This window comes from Antedon bifida, chromosome 2 (assembly GCF_963402885.1).
Source record: "Antedon bifida chromosome 2, ecAntBifi1.1, whole genome shotgun sequence".
Classification (NCBI taxonomy): Eukaryota; Metazoa; Echinodermata; class Crinoidea; order Comatulida; family Antedonidae; genus Antedon; species Antedon bifida.
The window spans coordinates 9,704,583-9,727,449 of record NC_136227.1 but is presented as its reverse complement, the minus strand read 5'-3'; the positions used below and the strand labels follow the sequence as shown (position 1 = coordinate 9,727,449).

Genomic DNA, 22,867 nt, shown 5'->3' with positions numbered 1-22,867 from the left:
ATTATTTAGTATCTGATTTATTTATAAAAGGTTCTTGGTTGCAAATTCACCAAAGAATGAAATCTACAAAGCGATGACCGCACCCAATACTCCCATTCATACTGGTCATGTTGTTTTGGATTTAGGTATTGTTCTTTTGTGGATTGTTATTTTAAATACAGACCACAATGTTTTGTGATTAATAAACAGTTAACACCTTTGTACAGTACTTTTCAGCCTACAGTACAAAAACACTTTTTAATTCTTACAATATTGTCATCACATCCATAAAAAAAATGTCCCATCCGTAACATTCAATAAATTTTGATGGTAATGTTTTTTTAATAAAAAAATACAAGTTTTAAAAAACTTGTTTAAATCTATTGCAATTTAATATCCTTAGGAGTTGAAAATTAAGATTTAAAATTAGGAATTAAATAACAATTTTAAAGCCATTACTTCAATAAACACAAGTGAGGAAAAAACCCCAATCGAAATGTCTCAGAAGTAACAATTATGAATTTTGAAATGCAAGTATGAAATTAATAAACAATTTTAATAAAATACTTTATTATGAATAATTGGAGCTTACTTTTAAAAAAAGTAACTGCAGTATATTTATGGGCAACAATGTTAACAAGATGCATGGTTTTATTATGAAATAAAAAGGATTTAAATGATATGTGCCGTCCTTAACAAAAATTTCTGTCCCGTGCCACCGAAAAATGTCATCCATATATTTTTGAATATGATATTTTCACCAAAAGTTTCAAAATATTTGTTTATAATGTATTGCATATAGTTTTAAAAGGAGAAAACAAAATATTAAATTGTGGTATCAGTACTTTTAACTGAAATGTAAAAAACACCATAAAAATACTATTAAAATTTTGCGGATGGGACAATTATGAATTTTGAAATGTACATATGAAATTTAATAAACAAAATATGTGTTATAAAATGCTTGAATATGTACAATAGGGACATAGAGTAACTATATCTGGCAAAAAAAATATTTAAAAGATGCATGGTTTGTGAAATAATTAGGATTTAAATGATACGTCCCGTCCGTAACAAAAATGTCCCGTCCGTAACAATATATTTTTGAAATATGATATTTTCATCAAAATCTAAAATTTTCAAAAAATTTGTTCATAATATAATGAGATATAGTCCTCAGGAGGAGAAAATGAAATATCAAGATTTTTGCATCATTACTTTTAAAATAAATGTAAAAAAACCGCCTAAAACGTCGCGGACGGGACATTTATGAATTTAAAAGGGATGTATGAAATTAATAATCAACAAAATTTAAATTAAATACTTGATTATGTATTATTGAGACATAAATTAACTATATCTGTTGAAAAAACAATATTAAGATGCATAGTTTATGAAATAAATAGGATTAAAAATGTCCCGTCCGTAACGCCAAATATGACTTTTTCATATTTAATATTCAATAACTTAAAAAATCAATATCAGAAAAATAAAAAAAATGTTATTTAATAAACTTCAACATGTCTACTTTGAGAAATGGCCAAAAGTTACATCAAAATCAGTAAATGAAATTTTTAAACCCACGGACCAAATACTGTGGAATGCCCCTTCGACATTATTATTTAATCATTTTTCTCCCCAATGTGTTTTATAGATTATTGTCCCCCTAAAGAATTTTTTGTTTCACATTTTTTGTTGAATATGCCATTTTAATGTCACGTATTAAATAGTGTACCAGAGCAAAATGTAATTTAAAGCAAAAAAATGCTTAAATTGTCTGTCAGACATTAATTTTTGGTTAAAATGAACCGTTTGTTTTGTTTTTATAGAAGTGAATAACTTTAGGGGCATGTCAAAATTATATTACTCCGTGTAATGCAGTAAACACAAAGTTTACAGCGGGTAAAGCACTAACACTCCTAACAGATGTTAGTTTATGCATAATCTTGTGGATTTCAGTAATTGCGTTAGTAAATTGATTATTCATGAGTAGTACAGCAAAAACAGGAGATAGGGTGTGTGTGTCGTCAAATGGAATTGCTTTTAACTATTGTGCGGCTCGCATGAACGCACGTGATAATTTCATACAAGCAGAGAGGGTAAATTCTTACCAGAAGGTACATGTGCATCAAATGGAATGTTCCCAATAATCGTCTGTTCAGCGGCGAAACTCGCATGATGAACACACGTGGTAATTTCTTACCAGAGGGGTGCGTGTACATCACATTACATGTACAGCCCCATTAGAGAATGTTTTCATTTTTAAATGTCACTTAACCTCCTACTGTGACATGTGTTTATATGAAGTCTAACTTTGATAGGCAGGTTGCTAAACCTTTTGATCATCACCACTTCTGCTAGTTTTTGCCTGACCATTGACCTTGTATACTGAAGAATGTACTTGTTCTTTTTAGCAGTAATCAATCAATTACAAGAGAGCTAATACAATCACAGGGGTATAATAGGATTCAGGTCATTAATCACCTGCTTAGTTGATTTATCTGATTTTTGACCAAAAAGTTCTAATGGGGATGTACACCTAATGCAAATGGAATTTCCACTACGGTCGTTCATTCATGCAACAAACACGCATAGTGAACACACGTGATAATTTCTTACCAGAGGGGGTACGTGTACATCAAATGGAATTTCCACAACAGTTGTTCGTTCGGGCAACAAACTCGCATGATTAAAGACCCCTTCCCTACAATTTGTGACGTTTTGTAAAAATAATACATATATATTACTTAATTAAACCAGGTCATTCCTTGTCTTAAATCTACGTTAATTGTAAATTATGATAAAAAGTGTGAAACAAAACAAAGTAGCTTGCAGCGAATGACCTCTGTGGACGGTCTTTAGGCCTAGCCTAGCTAGGCTTAGTTTTGTAGGCCTAGCTGGTAAACATCCTAGCCTGACGTTGTATAGTTAGTTAGGGCTTGCCCTTGTTAGCAAATTTTTCTCAAATCTAGGAAAAAATTGCTTACCAATAGCTTTTTTTCGCCAAAGTGTTCAGAAACATGTCTACTAACATCTATCAATTAGTTCCAACTCAACTCCTCAAAATGGCCGCCTATAACACCAAATTTTCTTGTATCTTAGTAACTAATGAAGGTAGAGACTTATATTTGGTCTCAAAATGTTCTTAATATAGATATTTATATTTACTCTAATGGAATATTTTTTCCAAAAATGACCGGAAATATTGTTTTATGACCAATTGCCCCTTGACCTGACCTTATCAGTATCTCAGTAACTACTGGTCATAGATACCTCAAACTGGTCTCAATTTATTTAGAATTTACATGTTTATATTTACCTTAATAGAACTTATTTTACAAAACTAACCAAAAATACCATTATTTACCTATGACCCAATCTAGGGTTAATTCAGGTAACTATTGGTCGCATACACTTTAAATCGGTCTTAACTTCATCAGAACATCCATATTTGTATTTAATCTAATAGAACATTTTCCCCAAAGTTAAAAGGAAATATAATTTCTGACAACTTGACTTTTGACCTGAACTTATCAATACCTTATTTAAAAAGCTATTGGTTATAATACGGTATTATGGTCAAAATATGTTCGGCAAATGCCTACTTAAAAGAGTGTATGGAGATATTTCATCGCTACAAGTACTGTTACTTGAAGGTAAAGAATGGACTTGGAATGAACCAGGATACTGATATCCTAGATGATGATGATCAAGAAATACCAAAATACATTATACCGCTTTTTGTTGCTGAAAAAAAAACTTCGGGCTCCAAAATGGGAATTCCCCTGAATTGAAAACAGCTGAAACACACTTAACGTATAATGTATTACAAAATGTTCAAACACGCCCCCTTATTAAAACTGCAAAATGGCTTATTTAAAGTCTGATTTTATTCCTATTTATTTTTGGGGGACAATACATCTTTCAGTTCATAACTATACAGTCCGTATGTTATTCATAGTCATAGATTCTGTGAGTCTATGAGCAATGTCTTGCTTTACAATGTATCTGATATCATGTTCATTGGTGTCATAAAATCATTGATTTTTATTTCAGAGAGATTTTCGTGTCCTTTATTTAGTATTATCTATTTATTGTATAGCCTATGTAAATACTTGAACGTGACTACCACTCTGAGGATAGCATTTGTTATAATTATAATTTTTGACTGTGTAATTTTGATGTAGCAACTCGCGTTTGGCGACAAATAAAAAAATCCAACATACTTGGGTTCAAACTTCAACTCGCAAAGACACAACTAAAATGCCCAAAATAAATATTTAAACTAAACTATTTAAACTTAACTATTTTATGCATACTGTACACGCGGCGCCCTCATTTTGGATCTATAGATGAGACAAAAGACTATTTGTGATCCGGTGATTTGGCTCGAAAAAGACAAAGTTAGTAATTACAGTAATTTTCCTACCTAATACTTTTACTGTAAAGTGTATAATTTGTGTTAGAAATTCTGTACAAGGCCTAAATGAATATTTTAATGCCAAAAGTATCAATATTAGTAATTATCTTCATAAAGGATTCTGTAAAATGTGAACTAGGTAGGCTTATTTACTTATTGTAGGCTGTCCCAGTAGATATTCTACTGATATTGGGCAAATAAGATTTTACATCCCCTTGGGAAATTTTTTTGTTTTCTCAAGAAAAATATCATTCCCAAGGGGATGTCAAATCTTTTATACTGTATAATCTTTTTATCTGTATAATATGTATATACTTGAATGTGGTTGGTTGAAAGTACTGTAATTGTAATGTCGACAGTGCATGCTATTTTCAACATATCTTCAATGTTAATTGAATTCACTTTCCTGTCCCCACCTCCTTTAGTTTTACTATGAAAGAAGAATTACATAACATTTGTAATTTGTTTCTATATATTTATAAAGTAAATTTTTAATCTATTACATAACATTTTGATTTGACATTTTGGTTTTTTTAATTCAAATTTATTTTAAATTGCAATATAGAGATACTGCAAACAGAGATTCCTCCGAACATCCAAAAGAAATTAGAGATTATGTTTCATAGAGAAGGAAATGAGATTCAAGCATCTAGCAACAAATTTGTTATGACCATCTGGGACTTTGGAGGACAACCAATTTATCATGTGATACAGCGGGTAAAGTTGTGTGTTCATTTAGTATATGCTGCAATTTAATATCCACAAAAAATAATAAACCTCAAATCTCATTTGTAAGGTGTTCCATGTATGATTTACATTTGATTTTAATCTTAAATTTAGGTTTAAAATCAATTATAGGGAAGAATTCTACCAGTTACAGTTCATTCCTATTAATTTTAATAATGTAGACTTTATTAGTAGGCCCATGATAAAACTAAAGTTAATAGAAACGAATATTTTAACCACAATGGGCTCCTATGATACCAAATATTAAGGCACACGACAGCAGTCTTTGAATATTTTAGTGTGAGTGAGTGTGATCAAATTGGCACATGTAAGAAATAAGAACGGCTAAGGAGAATAAAAAATACCACTTAAAATGATGAATTTGTCACCATAAACCAGCTAAAATGTTTAGTTTATTGTACAAAATGATGGCGACAGAAGTTTATACATTACACTGTACCTATTTTTTTATATTATGCTCTAAAACACCGCTTTTAAGCTGCTCTTCTGCATCTCGCTTAAGCCTGTAGGCTGTCCAAAAGACGGTTGGATGACTTGAGTTAGTTCTGCAGTCTATGGTCTGATTTGGTTTAATATTTGTAAAAAGAAAAACATTTTGGGACACATGGCGTGTGAAAAAAGCATAAACCCCTGTTGGAGTGCCCATGAAAAGAATAAAGAACCAACAACTACTTATAGAGACATTGAAACTGCCTACTACTGTATTCATTAGAAGAAAATTAATTGTATTTTCTTGAGAATGATTCTTCAGTTTGTGTTTATCTTGTAGATCTTCATGGTATCATTTGCTGTTATTTGTGTTGTATTCAATCTCTGTGATGATCTTGATGCTCCAGCTAAAGTTCTGAATCCAACAACTGTAAGCAGTAATAATATTATTTTGTATTATTTTTTTCATACTTCTGTATAAATATATAGTTGATTTAGAAAATTGAAATGATTTATAAATTATATATCATGCAAAAAAAAGTTATCCAACCTTGATTGTTTTGTGCTGATACCCACAGCATTGTCATGTTTTCAGTTATTTGCCTTTGGATTTATTTTAAAAAGATATTAATCTAATCCACTGGACTTAGTTGTTAGAAAACAGCAATGTTTCACAATCTTTCCAAGTCGTTATCACAGTAAGCTAAATGATGGAATGTCAGTAACGGGGTCGAGGAGCTGTTAGTAAAGTGTCTAGGAATTTTGTTGATAGCTGAATTGAAAGTTCTGGATAAATTATGACGTAGGCCTCCCCTTCTGTTCAGGGATGGTGCGTCGGTTCACCACAATGGGAGATACTGGCTACCCTAAACCACATCCATGTTGTTGCCTATAGAATTTCATATTGCAAACAAAGTATAGGTGGTGTTAAGACAAAGTTCAAACAACAAACATACCTGATCTGGATTTAACTTGATTCTTTCTTTCAAGTATAATCCTTGGCCAAAAATTCTCTTGAAACATTCGTCTTGAGATGGAACACATGTGAATATAGTGCTGATTATTCACACTTAACATCAACCACACTTTTAACAATTCATGAGGATGTTGTCATGAACCCAGATGGTTTGTGAAAAAAGGCAGTATATGTCAAATGTGAAGCACGGTCCCTGAATCAATCAATCAATCAATCAATCAAAGTAACATTTATTTCTCTTATGAAGTTCATAATAACAAATAATAATTTGATTAAAATAAGATAGGCAAAATTCCAAAAAAGCAAAGCTTGTATGAGGCAGCCCATAAAACTAAAAATGAAAACATGACTAAACAAGAACCGGGAACAGGACAAAAACTGTAATGAAAGCTTATAGTTTCAGAGTACCGAAAAAAGCTAAATTTGAAAAAAGTACAAAAAGTAAATAATAATTACACATAACTTGATAAGAGTTGTCGTTGCAATTTAAAAGAAAAACTCTTCATTGATAAAGCACTTTTGATGGGAACAGGTACATTATCCCATAGTTTTGGACCAGTGAACTGAATGCTATGTTTGAAAGAAGAAGTTTTGTAAAAATGAATACGTATTTGATTTGCGCTCCGAGTTCTGTAATTATAAAAATTAAGATTGAAACTAATTAAATCATCAAACTAAGATGGAAGGAGCGAGTTTAACCATGAATAAAGGAAAACACATTGTTGAAGATCGTTTATATCCTGGATTTTAAGCAGACCAAATGAAGAAAATGAAGGATTGGAATTGGGATAAGGGAGGAGCATTTGCTATGTATCTTACAGTTTTCGTTTGGATCAATAACAGTTTGTTTAAGTTGGATGGGTATGTATTAGCCCAACTAATATTACAGTGAGGTAAGGGAGGATTAATGAACAGTAAAGAATGCGGAGTATGTTTTGAGGGATGAGAGATGATAACCTATATATGATACCAGAACTTTTGGATATTTTTTTTTCGACTTCAGTAATCTGATGTTTCCAATTTAGTTTTCTGTCCAGATAAACACTAACAAATTTAGTTTCTGAACAATAGGTATTAATAGGTACTGGTATTTAGTGGTATTTGTGAATTTTTGAACACCATACAACAACACTTCTTTAAATTAACAGAAAGTTTGTTTGCAGAAAAGTATGTTAACATTTTGGGTAGATTTTCAGTTGATTTTTTAAAAAGGGAATCTACATTTTTATCAGTGTAAATTAAGGTTGTGTCATCAGCATACAACAGAAACGAAAACATATTTACTCTTGTAGCTAGATCAACTTTTGCATGCACTTTGAGGTCCAGAGAATTTGATTCAGAAATTGGTTTAGGGTGGTCAAACAATCATTTTTGTCTTGGTTACACATTTTGAAAATGTGACAAATGGTCAAAAGGTCAGGGTGTATTAGGTTAAAGACTAAACACTAATGTGTCCTTAAATCTCAACAACCACTTGTCACAGGGAGGTAATTTTGGTTTTAAATTGATCAGAAGGTATACCTTTTATATTCAGTCTAATGGGACATTTTAGTCAAAAATGAGCGGAAATGCTATTTCTGATCTTTGACCCACAACACAGGGCATGTATGTATCTCCGTAATTACTGATCTTCATATCTCTGTAAGTACTGGTCGTAGAAACTTAAATTTGGTATCAAATTCTTAGAAATACATATATTTACATTCATTCTAACAGAAAATTTGATGAAAAGATGACCAGAAATACTATTACTAATGTTTCAAACGAAAAACATATCTCTACACAACTTATCCTTAGACAGTAATGTTATGCAATAACTGATGCTTTAATAGTTTCATTATAGGAATGTTTTATGCGTCGTGCAATGGTACAAATCATTTTATAGTTTTACGAGTGAGATAATTTCATCTTTCAACTCATGAAATTATTTGTAAGAGTAATATCACTTTTTCCTGTTTGTACCATTACATGAATATAAAACATTCATTATTTGTTTATTATAACACACCTATATTTAACAGACTATGACTATGACTATGCCAAAGGCCTAAAACATTAGAAAAGGCAACGCTCCAATTTTGGACACAGTGTTAGACCACTACTACAGGTTGGTTTTCAAATGCGATCAGTCTACAGCCTAGCATTGTGTCGCACGTTCCGGTTGCTCAATTAAGAAAGCATGAACTGCATATAACGAAATTGCACTTGTATCATATACTAAAATTAAATCTACTCAGATGTGGTACAATAATATATAGTAATTAATTGCCAAAATTAACGAAGAAAGAAAGAAGATCATGAACTGACCAAACATATTACAGTACATAAATATTAAACATCTTACATTGCATTAGGATAAATAAAAATAATCAATCAATAGATTGAGAATTGTTTATAATTTTAGTCAGATCAATTAATAATTGTCAATGATTATGTGTATTTTATATAGAAACAACTGTATGAACATCGAATGACAAATCTTGACTTCATTCTTTACTGGATTCGTTCTATATACACAAATAGTAGACCTGATGGAAAGATAATTGATGGACAGCTTTCTCCTCCTGTCTTACTGATAGGTACACATTTAAATGGCCTAGGAAACGAAGCAGAAAGGCAACAAAGGGTAAATTAAAAGCTCCAACAATGTTGAAACATATATTTCGTAATGTAACAGAAAAATCTGTAAAACTGGTTTATCCTGATACAACCTTAAATGTTGTTTTGGTATTTATTAAATACTTAGAGATTTCTTAAAACAACGTTATTGTAAATGTTTACTAAACTTTGTTTATATCTTGAGATTATAGAAAGTTAGATTGCATTCATACTAGCAGACCAGGAAGATCTTGCCCAAATAGCATTATTGCACTTGTGCCTTGGTAGAACAACATATCAACTCGATCCTACATGAATATTAGCAGACCAAACCAAGCAAAAGCATTCATTCTATGGTTCAAACGACTATTTACACTTATAGTCCGCCCAATATCAAAGGCGTAAATGGGATTTAGGCCAACCCATCTTCATTATTATGAGTTCCCACAATCATCATGTTGATTATCAAGGAACTACCAGTGTGGTGGCAGTCTTAACCTCTGGTTTTGGGTTATTTATTTTATTTTTTTTTCCATGCTTTTTAATTTTTTTTAAGGGGTAACTTGAGTTGGCGGAGTTGTCGGAGTTGTCATGCCTGAATTTATATGCACTGTCTAAACCTCTGCCCCTGTTAACAAAGGTTAAGCATACATGGACACACTTACAAATTAGATTCTAAAATGGAACCTTCATTTTACTCCAGGTTGCAAAAATAAAGGAAAAGATTCGGCAAGCCCTGAAAGACAAACCGTATGAGGCTATGGTGTGTTCAACTATATTTACCATTGAAAACAGTCTGGAAGTTGACGAAAAAAGCAGTGCTTCTGTCATTATAAAAGAGATACAGAAATTGGCCAACGAAATGGTTCAAATTTTGCCAATAAGCTGGTTGCGATTCCACGAGAAAATTCAAAGCTTGAAAAAAGATATCTATCTACCAACTTCTAAGGTAGGCACATATTAAAGTAGACACATAATTCCATTACCCTTTTTAAAGTTTCAAATGTTTTATTTTTGTACCATCTATATTCTCCAATGACCATTTTATGAAATTAAGATTGTCTTTAAATAAAGGCCTGCTCTCTAGGCTTATTGGATAAAAAAAATGCTCGATACGTTAAAGTAGAACAAAAATATATATTTTGAGTTGAGAAGAAAAAATGGAACTACACGTTTGTCTTTATAAGCTTGTTGTCAAGAGTTGTGTGGCTCGGTCATCAGGAGACTTGATGAAAAAAAAGGCCTGTAGTTTAAATACTCCAACAACCTTTCATTTTTTTCTCGTCTGTTTTTAACTTCTTGCTATGGCCTTGTACATTGTGAATCATTTGGTGGGGCCTGTGGCAACGTGAATTTTCTTAATGACACCCCTATGTGGTCGGAAATGATACTATCACAAATAACATTCATAAAAAATGTCAACACTTGCTGGTTATGGCACTGACGTTACTTATTAGTTTACTAATTAAATGATCATACAGTTGTTACACAGGTGGTAAGTTTTGGATGGTCAGTTGCTACGTAATAATAGGTTTTTTTTCTGTGTCAGCTTGTGGACACAAGTTTGTCAATTGTTGATGGGTGACAGGTGATAAATAGTTTTTTTTAAGGAAGATGTTGCATCGTTTCTTGCGCTTCTGTAGACTTTAGTAGAAAATAAGATTACCTTTTGAGTGCAATGTTTTGTATTTTTTATATAAGATATTTTATGTTAATTTCAATTTATTTATATAATGCATTGCAACAATAAAGTTCAAGATGCGGCATGAGATGGAGTAATCCCAAGGAGAAAATTACTGACAACTGACAATGCTGTAGTATCACTGGTTGATCTTAATGAAAATAAAAATCAGAAGTAAAACAGCCAGAAAAAAAGTGCCAATCTTTCAGAATCTTTATACTTTTTTTCAAACGCCAATACGGTTTTCAATAACTTTTTTCTAGGTCTTTGATTTATTAAATGACTGTGAAGTAAAAGAAGATCAACAAGTTCTGCTTGAGTATTTACATGACATCGGCGAGATTCTCTACTTCCCAGATGACGAGGCACTAAAATACATAATAGTTATAGATCTGATGAAACTAGTTGACATTTTCAAAACAGTGATCACTGTCATAGACCCAGAGGAAATGGTTAGTAGAGTAAATGTTCTATATAAACATCATTTTGAACACTAATAATGGCCCGCTGTTCAAATCAACAAATTTAGTTTTTATTGCGTTATAGTATTTAAATAAACATGGTAGATAGATAGAAAACAAACAAGAATCTCATTATCAATTATATACAAACAGTACAAACAAAATTAATTGCTCATAAATTACTTGTCCATTAATTGAAATTAATTTTTTTCTTGTAATATAACAGAAGCCAATTATGAAGAGGGCTTGGAGAAGACTGGATACTGGTATTCTAGAAGTTGGTTTGTTGAAACATCTATGGAAAGAGTTCTGTGATTCTGATGAGACCTTTAACTTCTTTACATCTCTCATGCAAAACTTTGGTCTGATGTGTGAACAGAAAAGTACAAAGGTATTAATTTAATATGAATATAATATGATAAACCCATGAATGATTTGAAACTGATATTTCTTTATACTATCTTAATTTCAAAATTTACACAATATTCTTTTTATTTTATAGAATGATGGACAAATTTTCTATGTTCTCTCGCGTCTGAAACCATGCATCTCACCACCACCTGAGTTTGATGAAAAGCGTGCAATTACTCTCTTTCATGATTTTGGTAGTTTTTTTTTAATTTTTCTTTTTGTACAAGCATCTCACTATTCATTCATAATTTAATATATTGCGTGCGTACAATTGAGGGACTATACTGTAGTGAAATACCATGAAATGAAGTGGTCTATTGGTTAGGACATCTGCATATCAAGCAGAAGGTTCCGGGTTCGAGTCTCGGTTGGGGTGACTTTTTCTCATTCTCACAGATTTCCCCATCTTAATTAATTAATTAATTAAAATTTCAGTATATCACCAGGCGGTTTAGAATTGATGTTCTATGCCTGATGTGTTTATATATATATAAATATATATAAATGTAAACAATTCATTTACTTAATCAATGTTTAGTACTACACCACCTAAATACTGTAGTAGATTTTCTAAATGTGTTTTTTAATTTACTTTATATTCATAAAAAGTCAATAGATTGAACCATGTGCCACATTTTAATACAGTAAATACAAATAAGCAAAATGAAAAAAAGATTGTCAATATAAAATTAATTTAATATATGGCAAGCACTCATTGTACATTTTTAAAACAACAAATTTTGTTGTTTTATGATTTAGGTATATACAAAGTCATAACATTACAAGCTACTGATTATAAAAAAATAAAATTTCTAGTAGATTTTCTAGGATATAAATACTTGTTGCCGTAGTGGTACTTTAAAACATCATAAACCCAATTTATTCAAAATAGGTTATCATTTCTTATTCTCTATTCCCTTAATTTAATTTGAAACTGACAGCGTCTTAAAATCTTCAAACAGTTAAAATACAACTTTTTATATTCTTTTAATTTTTCACAAAAAAGGTCTGTATTCACATGCACGTTTGACCACCCTAGTTGTTTTGAAATATTTATTATTATATCAGTTATTATTTCCATGATAATGTAAAATGTAATACCTTTGCTAAATCATTTGTTACAGCTATTAAACAGAGAGAAGGAAGGGTTGATCGTGGTAGCTATCTTCCAGATGATCTCTTTCAGCGTGCTGCAACTAAATTCATCGAGAAATTCCAAATGAAAGATGTTGAACCTAAATTATCGTATCAGCATGTAGAATTAAATATTGATGCCAATCATCTAGTCATTCTATATGTGGCTACCATAAACTGTCGCCGTATGTTAGAGGTATAATTGTTTATATTTTAAAGCTTTAATTTAAAACATTGATATACCATCATCATCAGATTTTAAACTTTATTCACTTCTACAAATTATTGTACATTTAAAGTACAACAATTTTATAGAAATGAATTTCAGATATATTTTTTAAACTACCAGTCATTTTATAAATATTTCAGACAACAATAGTCAGAACAAAACTCATCAATACCTGTAGTACTTCATGGCACCAATGCACAGAAGATGACATTAAGCCACAGCCTGAAGTATGCAAGAAGGTAAAGCTAAGATGTACAAATAATATTCAAACAACATAACTATAACTGTTGGTTCTTTAGGGTAAATTGGTGTTTTAGGGTTTGATTATTCCACTTACTGACTGAAACATGATAATTCTACTAATTTTGATATGTTTATTTACTTATGTACACATATTTTTCTAGGTTCTTTGTTTCCTTGAAAAAGAACTGAAAATGTTCGGTCAGAAGGATACACGTGGTCTTGACATGAAGATGCACATCCGTTGTACATGTTGTTCAAACAATGAACATGCTCATATGCATGCTATTCACAAGTTTGATACTGATGAGTTACCTTGTGGGAGAAACAAAATGGATGTGAAACATTACCATAAATTGTTTGGCCAAGAAAAAACAAGTAAATATATTTATACAATATGTTTTTGTATCATGACAAGGTATGATGAGAGTGAAGATAAATGTAGAAAATACAGCAACTTAATGAATATAGAGTTTCAATAAAAGCTTAAAGAAATGAGCGTTTGAATTGATTGAACTGTAGATATGAGAATGATTCAGTTGTTAGATATGCAAATGTGTGCAAATAAAAGAAAAGAAAAAGTTGTATTCTTACATGTGCCGAAATATCAATGCTGTGGCAATATTCAAGTTCTTCAGTCAGTTTCTGAGTGCTTTCATTAAATTGTTGAAAACAATTCTTTATTACAGCATCTGCTTTAAAAGGAACCCGTAAAAGAAAGAAGGCAGCAACTGCAGACATGTCCAATGAAGAAGAGAATTCAGGTTGAAAATATTAAATTGCACTTATTACTACCAACTTTTTAATGTAACTGCTATTATGATTTAATCAAAAGCATTTTAAAATGTATCGACTATAATGCATACAAAAATGTAGACAAGATACAATACAACTGCATGTGCATTAACTTTTGTAGTCTTTTTAATGCTTGTAGGGTACTCTTGTGACGGCCGAAAAACTACTTCAAAACAGAAGAGAAAAAGAGGTATACAATAATGTTTCAGTAAACTTAAAAGCATATGATAGATAATAAGTTGAAACTGAATACATGATATCAATAAACATAAAAAGAGCGTTCTAGATGAATTGAAACGTAGATATGAGTTAAAATAGAATCTCAGAATTTCACATTTAATGAATCTCAAGATTCTGTTGTTCAACTTGGGTTTAGGTTCAAGATTAATGTAAAGTAGTCTTGAAAACATTATTTTGATGGCATTCTGAAACTTCAGACCAGTACTACTTACAATTAAGGTTGCACAAATTCAAAACAAACACAGAATTCTAACAAATGAATGTTTTTTCATTTTTATATTTATGGTATCTACATAAATATTCATTGTGACTGCTAGTAATTGTTCATTTATTTGGTTTTCAGGCAGTGAATTTACAAGTTTTAATCAAATTACGATAATCAAACTTAAAAAATTCTCCAAATATAAATTGTGTTTGTAAATAACATTTTATGAATTGTAGAATTTAAATGTATAATAATTCAACCGCAGTAATATAAAAAAAAACGGTTAAACCAGCCAAATGAAAAACTTAATTTTTGCAACTTGTATAGTTAGGTTCTGTAAAAGTAAAACCAGAATATTAGGATTTGAAATTTTGATAACCATCTCTATTATTTTGGCCTGTTACCTAAATTGTGAATATCATAATCTTATTTTGTAACTTTTTTTCTTTATATTTCTGTTTTCTATTTTGTAGGAATTTCAGATATTAAATTTGTCCAAATTAAAGTAAGATTTGCACAATTGTGTGATGATCGTCATTTACTCAATATGCTGAAAATATTGTACAAAGATCTCCTGCCAACTGGTCAGTTGGATGAAGCATCTAGCACACTAAACCTGCTCAATCTGTTAACGGACAGAGAGCATCTGACAAAGGAAGACTACACTTTGCTCTATGAAACCATAAAAGCAACAGAACTATTCGGATTGGCAACAACAATTCAAGAGGAAATTGGAGCATTCTCAAACGTTAGGGCTATTAGCTTTTCAAAATTGGCTTCTCACAGACGGATGTTGGTCAAATTTGGTTACAAGCTGACCGAGAAAGATGTGAAATCAATGAAGAGTTTTCTTAATGTGGCCACGGTTTATGAAGATAAATGGCATTTTATCATGGACCTTGAGACAAGAGGTGTAATCTGTGAGCAAGATATGCAACCATTTATTGATAATTTGAAGGTACTAAAACTTACAGGACCTATGACAGTTATATTAGAAGGTAATATATTATGTACTATTTTCATTAAAAAATGTTGGTGAAACAGAAATTACACATTCTTCTTGACAATTTGTTATGCTCAACAATATACAAAAGTCAAGTATGTGCAATTGTTTCATTTCTGTGTGGAGCCTCTTTTTCAATTTTTTTTTGTCTCTTTTTATAATTTTACAATTTTTCAACAACCATTTGAAATATCTCTTATAGCTGATACAAGAAGGTTTGTTTGTTTACATTATTCTTTAACATCAAATTCAGCGAATTGAACATTTTTTAATCATAAATCATGTCTTTATTTTCTGAACAGGTTGCACCAAATGAATAGACTCAGGACAAATAGTGATTTTTAACCTAAATGAAGACAGATAAGCACATGTGTGGACGATGAGATGAACTTCAACAATAAATCTGGGTTAATATGACAAAAAAAGAATCCATGAGAACAAGTCTGTGTTCATAGATTTGAAATAGATGTTAAGAGGGGGTCAATTTAGAAGTGGATTTGGATCAACCATTGATGTATAAGGGATATTTAAAATAATGTTGTAAGTGCTGAAAGGGTGCTAAGGTGTCGGGTGGGTGGGGCAGGGTAGGATGTTGCTTAACATGAGATTGTTTGAGTAAGTTGTTTTTATAAGGAACAAGAGGGACCAAAGGAAAGCTGGCTTAAAAAATATGTATGGGGTTATTTTATAACTGGAGGGTGCTGCAACTGGAACGTTGGTATGATTCTAAGGAAAGCTGGCTTGAAAAATGTGTAAGGAGAGCTGTGTAAATATTTGGTATGCAGTCATTTATAAGAAAGTGGGGAGGTGGACTGAACCGTCAGTGTGAACTGTTTTATATGATGAGCTGGGGTTACAATTATATATTTAACGTAAGCTCACTGAAATATAATATAATAGGTGCAGCTGACCCAATGATATGGGCTTATTTTATAATAAATGGGAGAGGGTGAACCATCAGCATGGATTTTTTTTATAAAAAGAGTTGATGCAAACGTCGGTATTATGTTATTTTACAAGTGGAACTCACTGAATCATTGATTTTTTTACTAAGGCAAAATGACTTAGCAAATAGTACGATTCTAAAATTGCTTAATGTATAGATAATAGTTTTTATATTTTTATAGTTCATAATTTTGTATTATTGTATAGATAATAAAGTGTACAATATATTTTATTTGTACAATTTGTTATGTATGTAATTTAGTAGTTTCCAAGACTGAATGATTTTACGTCTTTTAAGTCTTTAAAAATATACGCTTCAGCTGCTCTGCTTAGTTCCATAATGAGGGTTTTTCTGTGATTCCTACTGTAATCCTTGCAATTTCTTTACTTTTTCTAAATATGTGTGTGTTTTTATTTTAATTTATTTGTCGTTGTCGGTTATGTAAGATCTCGGCTTATTCTAGTGGGAAGTGTTTCTCTCTTTTTTTTTAATTTGTTGTAATCTTTGTCCATAAAATAGAAATCTAGATGCCAGATTTAATCTGTCCAAGAGAAAAAGTAAATTAAATGAAATCTGATGAGGATAAAGCAATAGTAACTTTGGGATACAAGAGAAACAAGTTTGTTAACATACTTGGAGAGACCGCAAAGACTATAGACAAGACTAAAAAAAACGACCAAAGGCGATTATGACAACAATGAGTCAATACAATTACTGTACAATCCGTTCTTGCAGAAGAATTGAAAGAGGCTTTAAGACAAATAAAATAAAACAAAGTTCCAGGTATAATTATAACAATCTCTCAGAGAGAAGAGGCAATATCATATAGCTCATAACACTATACAACAAAACAAAGAAATGGAAATTAGTATACAAGTAGGCCTATACTTTAGATCTACAAAAAACATATTTGCTCATGACATTTTCTGAGCTGCTCTTCTTTTTTTAATCCCTTCTAATCCCTGTGTCATTTGGATCTTGCTAGAATGTTTAATCTAGAATTGTTGATTACTATACATCAGATTCAATCTGAGCAGTTGTTAATCGTTTCTAATCCCTTCTAATCCAGTTAATTTAAATCTCGTTTTTAGTCCTAGAAAATCATCATTAACATCCTAATTTGGTCTACTATCATTTCTTAATCAACATTGTTGATTACTTACATCAGATTCAAGCTACACACTTTTCTCATGTAGATATCATTATTCTCCTCTAATGTGATCTGAATGTAAGTTTGTATCTGGATTTAAATATAAGCCTCTAAGAAACCAACCAGGAGTAGTAATGGTCAGATGTGCCATGGTCAATTTCATTCAATTTTAATCTGTTTTACCAAACAGAATCAGGTATAGGATCCTATGATACAGACCTATCATAATAGGTACTAACACAAATTGGGATATAACCCTTGAGTGTAAGCCTACTCTGTGGTATAAGGCCATTTTTGCAAACTTGTTATCATGTGTTGCATGTGCAAATAAAGAGACCAATTTGGAAATAGTGTGACCCACAACATTTGATACCTTTTAGCCCAACCCCATTCGTTATTCCATTTTATTTTTTGAATATTTTTGTTTTTTAGTTATGTATTTTATACTTCCTTCGTTCATTATCTGTCGTTCTTTTCATTCCATTACCCAGAGAAGAGTGAATATAGAGAATCAGCAATCGTCTTTAGGGATGATGGCATTATTGGCATCAACCATTGGTCAAGATGCATATTGACATGGTAATACTTGGGTCATAGAGTTACATATGTAAAATCAGAGATTGTTTTATGTTTTTACTTGTGCCAACAAGGACTTACAGGTATTAGGCATACCAAAACGATACATTTTGACGAAGTCGCATACAAACAAGACCATAAAATGGCTGCAGTCGCGTGCTCAAATTTGAGTTAGTGTTTACCGACCGACCGACCTTCCAACCAACCGACCGACATAGTGAGCAGTAGAATCGCGTTGCACGCGACTAGTATTTACCGACCAAGCGACAAACCGACCGACATAGTGAACTGTAGTAAAAATATGACATTTGGAGCTACGCATTGAAAATATGGGGTCACTCCGTACTACTGTGTGCACAACAAGTTACATAAATAATATATAATAAGTTTCGACAAAGCAATACACAACAAATTGTGTAAAAGCTATATGCATTCACACATTTGCGTTAGAAATATCATTGACAAATTTCCATAAGAGCTATGCATTGAAAAAATGTTGTTGGGAGCTACATATTGTCAAAGTTGCTTCAGAGCTACGCATTGAAAAAAGTTGCTACAAAGCTACGCATTGACAAATTTGCATAAGAGTTTTATGCATTGACAAATGGGGACAAATGCACCCACAGAATATGTGAATAATGTGTGACAAAAGTACTGTAAAAAATAAAACATACAATGAGCGAACAGCTCGCGTAACCCATATCATGTTTGGAACACGAGTCAATAGTAGTAATCTTCATGGGTATAGGCCTATGATCTGAACTTTTTCCACATAAATTAAATCTGCCATCTGCTTGTTAGTATTGTTTTCAGACCTGGTAGTGTTAAGAGATAGGACAGAATTTTCAAAAGCCCGCGAGCAGTCTTAAAGTAACAAGTAAATTGAAATTGCATTTTTTCAAGAACTACTTGCTACAAAAAACTTCAATTTTGTACAAGAGGCAAGAGGCATACTTTGTGATTTGTAAACTTAATGTAATTTAATGTACAGGTTTTTTGATACGAATAGTTTTAACAAACCTATTTCATTTCAAATTCACCCGTTTGTTTTTGGCGTTCCTGTTCTATTGTTAGTCAACTGGAACTATTGTTAGTTGCGGAGAAATCGTATGTAGGAGGCGGAGGTATCCACTCTCGGATTTGTTTTCTAGTATTTCCTTGTGTACAAGAAAGATAAAACAAAAACATAGTTATCATGGTTGGAAATCTCAAGATACGGATATAATTGTGAACTTTGCAAGACAGAATGTTCATGCTTAAAAAGATCAGGATGCTTGCGGCGTTATTTTGTTATGTTTGTAATCATTTTGCCATCATAAATAAACCAATGTAGTATTTAAATTCAGGAGATGCATTGTGTTATTGGTTAAAACATTACAGGGCGGGAATGATTCAAAATGAAAAAAATATATATTTTATTTTGACATGCACCCACATTTTGCCTATGTTTATTATTTTAATGACCTCATCAAATTCATATTGTTTTTTTAAAGTTGATGGTGTATAAATCTGTTTTAGAGTGCTGATACTTAATATTAGAGTTGAATTTAGTTTAGTTTAGTTTAAATTTAAAGGATAGGTTTAGGCGGTGTTGAATCAATAATTGAAGCCACGACACATTTTCACTAAATTGTACATTAATATCGTTCAATTGCTTACATTTCCTAATGAAAAAAAAAAAAATGTCACAGCAATATCTATTAATTTATTGTACGGTTCACTTTCAATATTAAATACGAACTGTCCTATGTTCTTTATGATGTTTGGTTATCTGTAATTGAAATGAATCAATCATTACCCAACAAACGTCTAAAATATACCAATTGTGTGACGACATAAACTACTACTCGACCAGCCATTATGAACAGTTCCAGGCATTAACAATTGTAATATACACCTTACTTCATATTAAACAATGTTGATTTAAATATAAATAGTCAGCCAATCCGCAATACACTATACTAAACTAAAATCACACGACTTTTGCTGTATACTCATAAAATTCCATAATAACGATTCATTGTCAATTTTAGAATTTCCGTGACGTTGTAGTTACTAGTTTGTAGTTCCTTCTTCACAGAAATCAGTAAGTTTAATGGCGAAATTATTTATAGGTTTTCCAGGATAACGGTACCGTGTAAGTAAAGTTTAATAAAGTTTATGTAATTATCGTCACAATATTGATATTTAGGTCAAATATACCGTTGTAGAAGAACAGTTTGGAATAGATTATATTAGCCTTAAATTTACGGCTCTATTTTCTCATTCTTCATTACTTTACCATAGCAATTGTATATTCTGGTTCTATAATCTCTTTGCTGTTCTTCCTTAACACAATTAGGCATAGACATTAATTCTAAACCACCCGGGTATATACTGAAATGTTTCAATAAACATACAACGTACATTTCTACCCTAACAGCATTTTTCAAAATGTTCTATTATTTAAAAGTCGAAGATAGTCAGGTCTCGGGTCCATCCTATTGTCCAGTACCGCTATGTATGGATGATTAGGAGGGAACACGAACGCTAGTACCGTTTTATTCGGCAAACACCTCAAGAGGTCGCAATCTTTAAATACAGTTGTTTATTAATTAAAGTTGGTTATTATAATCGGTAGCTAATATTAGTATAAAACTGAATGTGTACATTCGTGGTATATGCCTACGAATGAATGTAATTACCATTAATGAACATTGGCGTTTGAGTCCAAGTTTGGTGATTAATAAACGTTTATTTATTTATCAATGATAATGGTTGTATCAGAAAACCATTTTTGGTACATATATTCTTATATAAATGTGAAAAATCTACATAAATGTTTGATAATTACTAATAGCTTATTTTTAATTGGTGATACATAGAAATAATAATTTAACTCTTTTTCTTTTTACATGTCAAAAGTTAAGGTCGGTATTATTGATATTGCATTTCCCAACATAGAAATGCATACAGTTTCCCACCTCACATAGAATCTGATAGGAAGTTGCTAGTCTTTGTTTTCTATTTCATGTCACAACCTTTAGAAATTGTTTGTAATGTATTTGTCAGCGTTAACGCTACCAAACAATACATATAAAATTATAAATAAGAAAGAAATGTCCTTTTATAGTCAAAAACTTCGTGTGCTATACACAATGTATTGTCAATGTGCAATGTCTGTGAAGTTATAGGGTTAGTTTATTCGTTATCTATAAGAAGATCACCAGATATTTATTCCTTAAAAGTATCAACATATCGTCATTGTTACAATAATCATTGTCTTTTATTCGCTATTAATATAATAATAAAGGATGATTTGTGTTTGTGCTGACTATAATTGTAGATATAATTAAGTTTGTAGGCCCATCTCTGTAAATGCAAAGATATTCTTGCTTTATTTTCCCGTCGGCTGCTTCGTATACTTCCGGAAGTGGCAAGCTGTAACTGTACCTATCTAAAAGTAGTATTATTATTACAGCAAAAAAATTATTATATCATTACGCCGACGAAACATCAATTTGGTAGTTTACTTCCCAACAACTGTAAATTAGGGTAACATAGCTGATTAATAAAACATACTGTAATGTTGTATTTCCTTTTCATATCGTATTTTCTTAGTCATCAGAAATATTATGAAAATATACAGCTTATACTAGTGATCTTTTTACTTGTAATTTTGAATATATATATATATATATATATGTTTTGAATTTTCATTCAGATTAGGCCTACTTCTCGATCAGCCACATCTGTTTACAGCCACTATGACTACAAACCTTTTCTTTCTTTCGTTCTTGCCAAATAATTCTTTCTCTCTTTCTTGTCGAATATATCTTTCTTTTCTTCTTGCCGAAAAATAAAATACTGGTGTAATGCAATTGATTGTTAACACTAAATTAGGCATATGATTAATTGTAGACAATGTTTTATTGCAGGAAACAGAAAGCACTTAAATGGCAACGTCTGAAACTAATCCAGAGTTCGCCAAATTGAAGTCTGATCTCAGTAGACACTTTGACGGTGAAAGGTTGCTTTGGTTGAAGTTCTGCCTATTTGAGCTTTTACCTATAGGGGACCTTACAGAAGCAAATGTCATTGGAAATGACCTATTTAATAAACTAGAAGACACTGGTTTTATCGCACCTAATAATGTTAATCTTTTGTTAGAGATTTCAAAATTATCTAAACTAAAGAAACCTGAAGATCTTCCAGTACATTAGGAATAATAATGCTGAAAATACAGAAGGAGAAAAGATATCAACACGTCGAAAACAAATATTTACAGATTTACGAAATGTTGGACCAGACGCCTTTAATAGGGTCATTGCTTACTATAATCTAGCAAGATATAAGTACACTAACATTTGGGAAGTGGTATTCAGATTGGAGGAGGACCAACGTTTATCAAATGAACCAGACAAGAAAGATGTATTGTTAGATCTTCTTCATATATGAATGAACCACCTTGTAGCGGTATGCATGATATTTTTTTTTCTCTTTTGTGGCGTGAACCACCACCTTTATTCTTTCATATCATAATTAAATACATTACAAATAAATCAGTAATATCTGTCTTCATATGTTCTTTTTTTAATTATATTGTTTTCCGTTAATATTCTACATTTTTCTTTATATTTTTCTGCTCAAAAAAAAAAAATAAAATAT

At 31.3% G+C, this 22,867-nt stretch overlaps 1 protein-coding gene across 1 annotated transcript in view; it reads left to right on the top strand.

Moving 5' to 3' along the window:
• Nucleotides 1-16,108, top strand: part of LOC144836245 (uncharacterized) — a 50,502-nt gene extending 34,394 nt beyond the window's left edge. The window contains exons 10-23 of the mRNA XM_078691496.1: nucleotides 4,965-5,116; nucleotides 5,916-6,005; nucleotides 9,001-9,177; nucleotides 9,853-10,098; nucleotides 11,094-11,282; nucleotides 11,518-11,682; nucleotides 11,794-11,896; nucleotides 12,827-13,032; nucleotides 13,206-13,304; nucleotides 13,470-13,683; nucleotides 13,995-14,069; nucleotides 14,240-14,290; nucleotides 15,019-15,543; nucleotides 15,851-16,108. Of these exons, the coding sequence (XP_078547622.1) occupies nucleotides 4,965-5,116; nucleotides 5,916-6,005; nucleotides 9,001-9,177; nucleotides 9,853-10,098; nucleotides 11,094-11,282; nucleotides 11,518-11,682; nucleotides 11,794-11,896; nucleotides 12,827-13,032; nucleotides 13,206-13,304; nucleotides 13,470-13,683; nucleotides 13,995-14,069; nucleotides 14,240-14,290; nucleotides 15,019-15,543; nucleotides 15,851-15,864 (2,306 nt within the window). The 3' untranslated portion in view covers nucleotides 15,865-16,108. The remainder of the gene's footprint in view (nucleotides 1-4,964; nucleotides 5,117-5,915; nucleotides 6,006-9,000; nucleotides 9,178-9,852; nucleotides 10,099-11,093; nucleotides 11,283-11,517; nucleotides 11,683-11,793; nucleotides 11,897-12,826; nucleotides 13,033-13,205; nucleotides 13,305-13,469; nucleotides 13,684-13,994; nucleotides 14,070-14,239; nucleotides 14,291-15,018; nucleotides 15,544-15,850) is intronic.
• The last annotated feature ends 6,759 nt before the right edge of the window (nucleotides 16,109-22,867 follow it).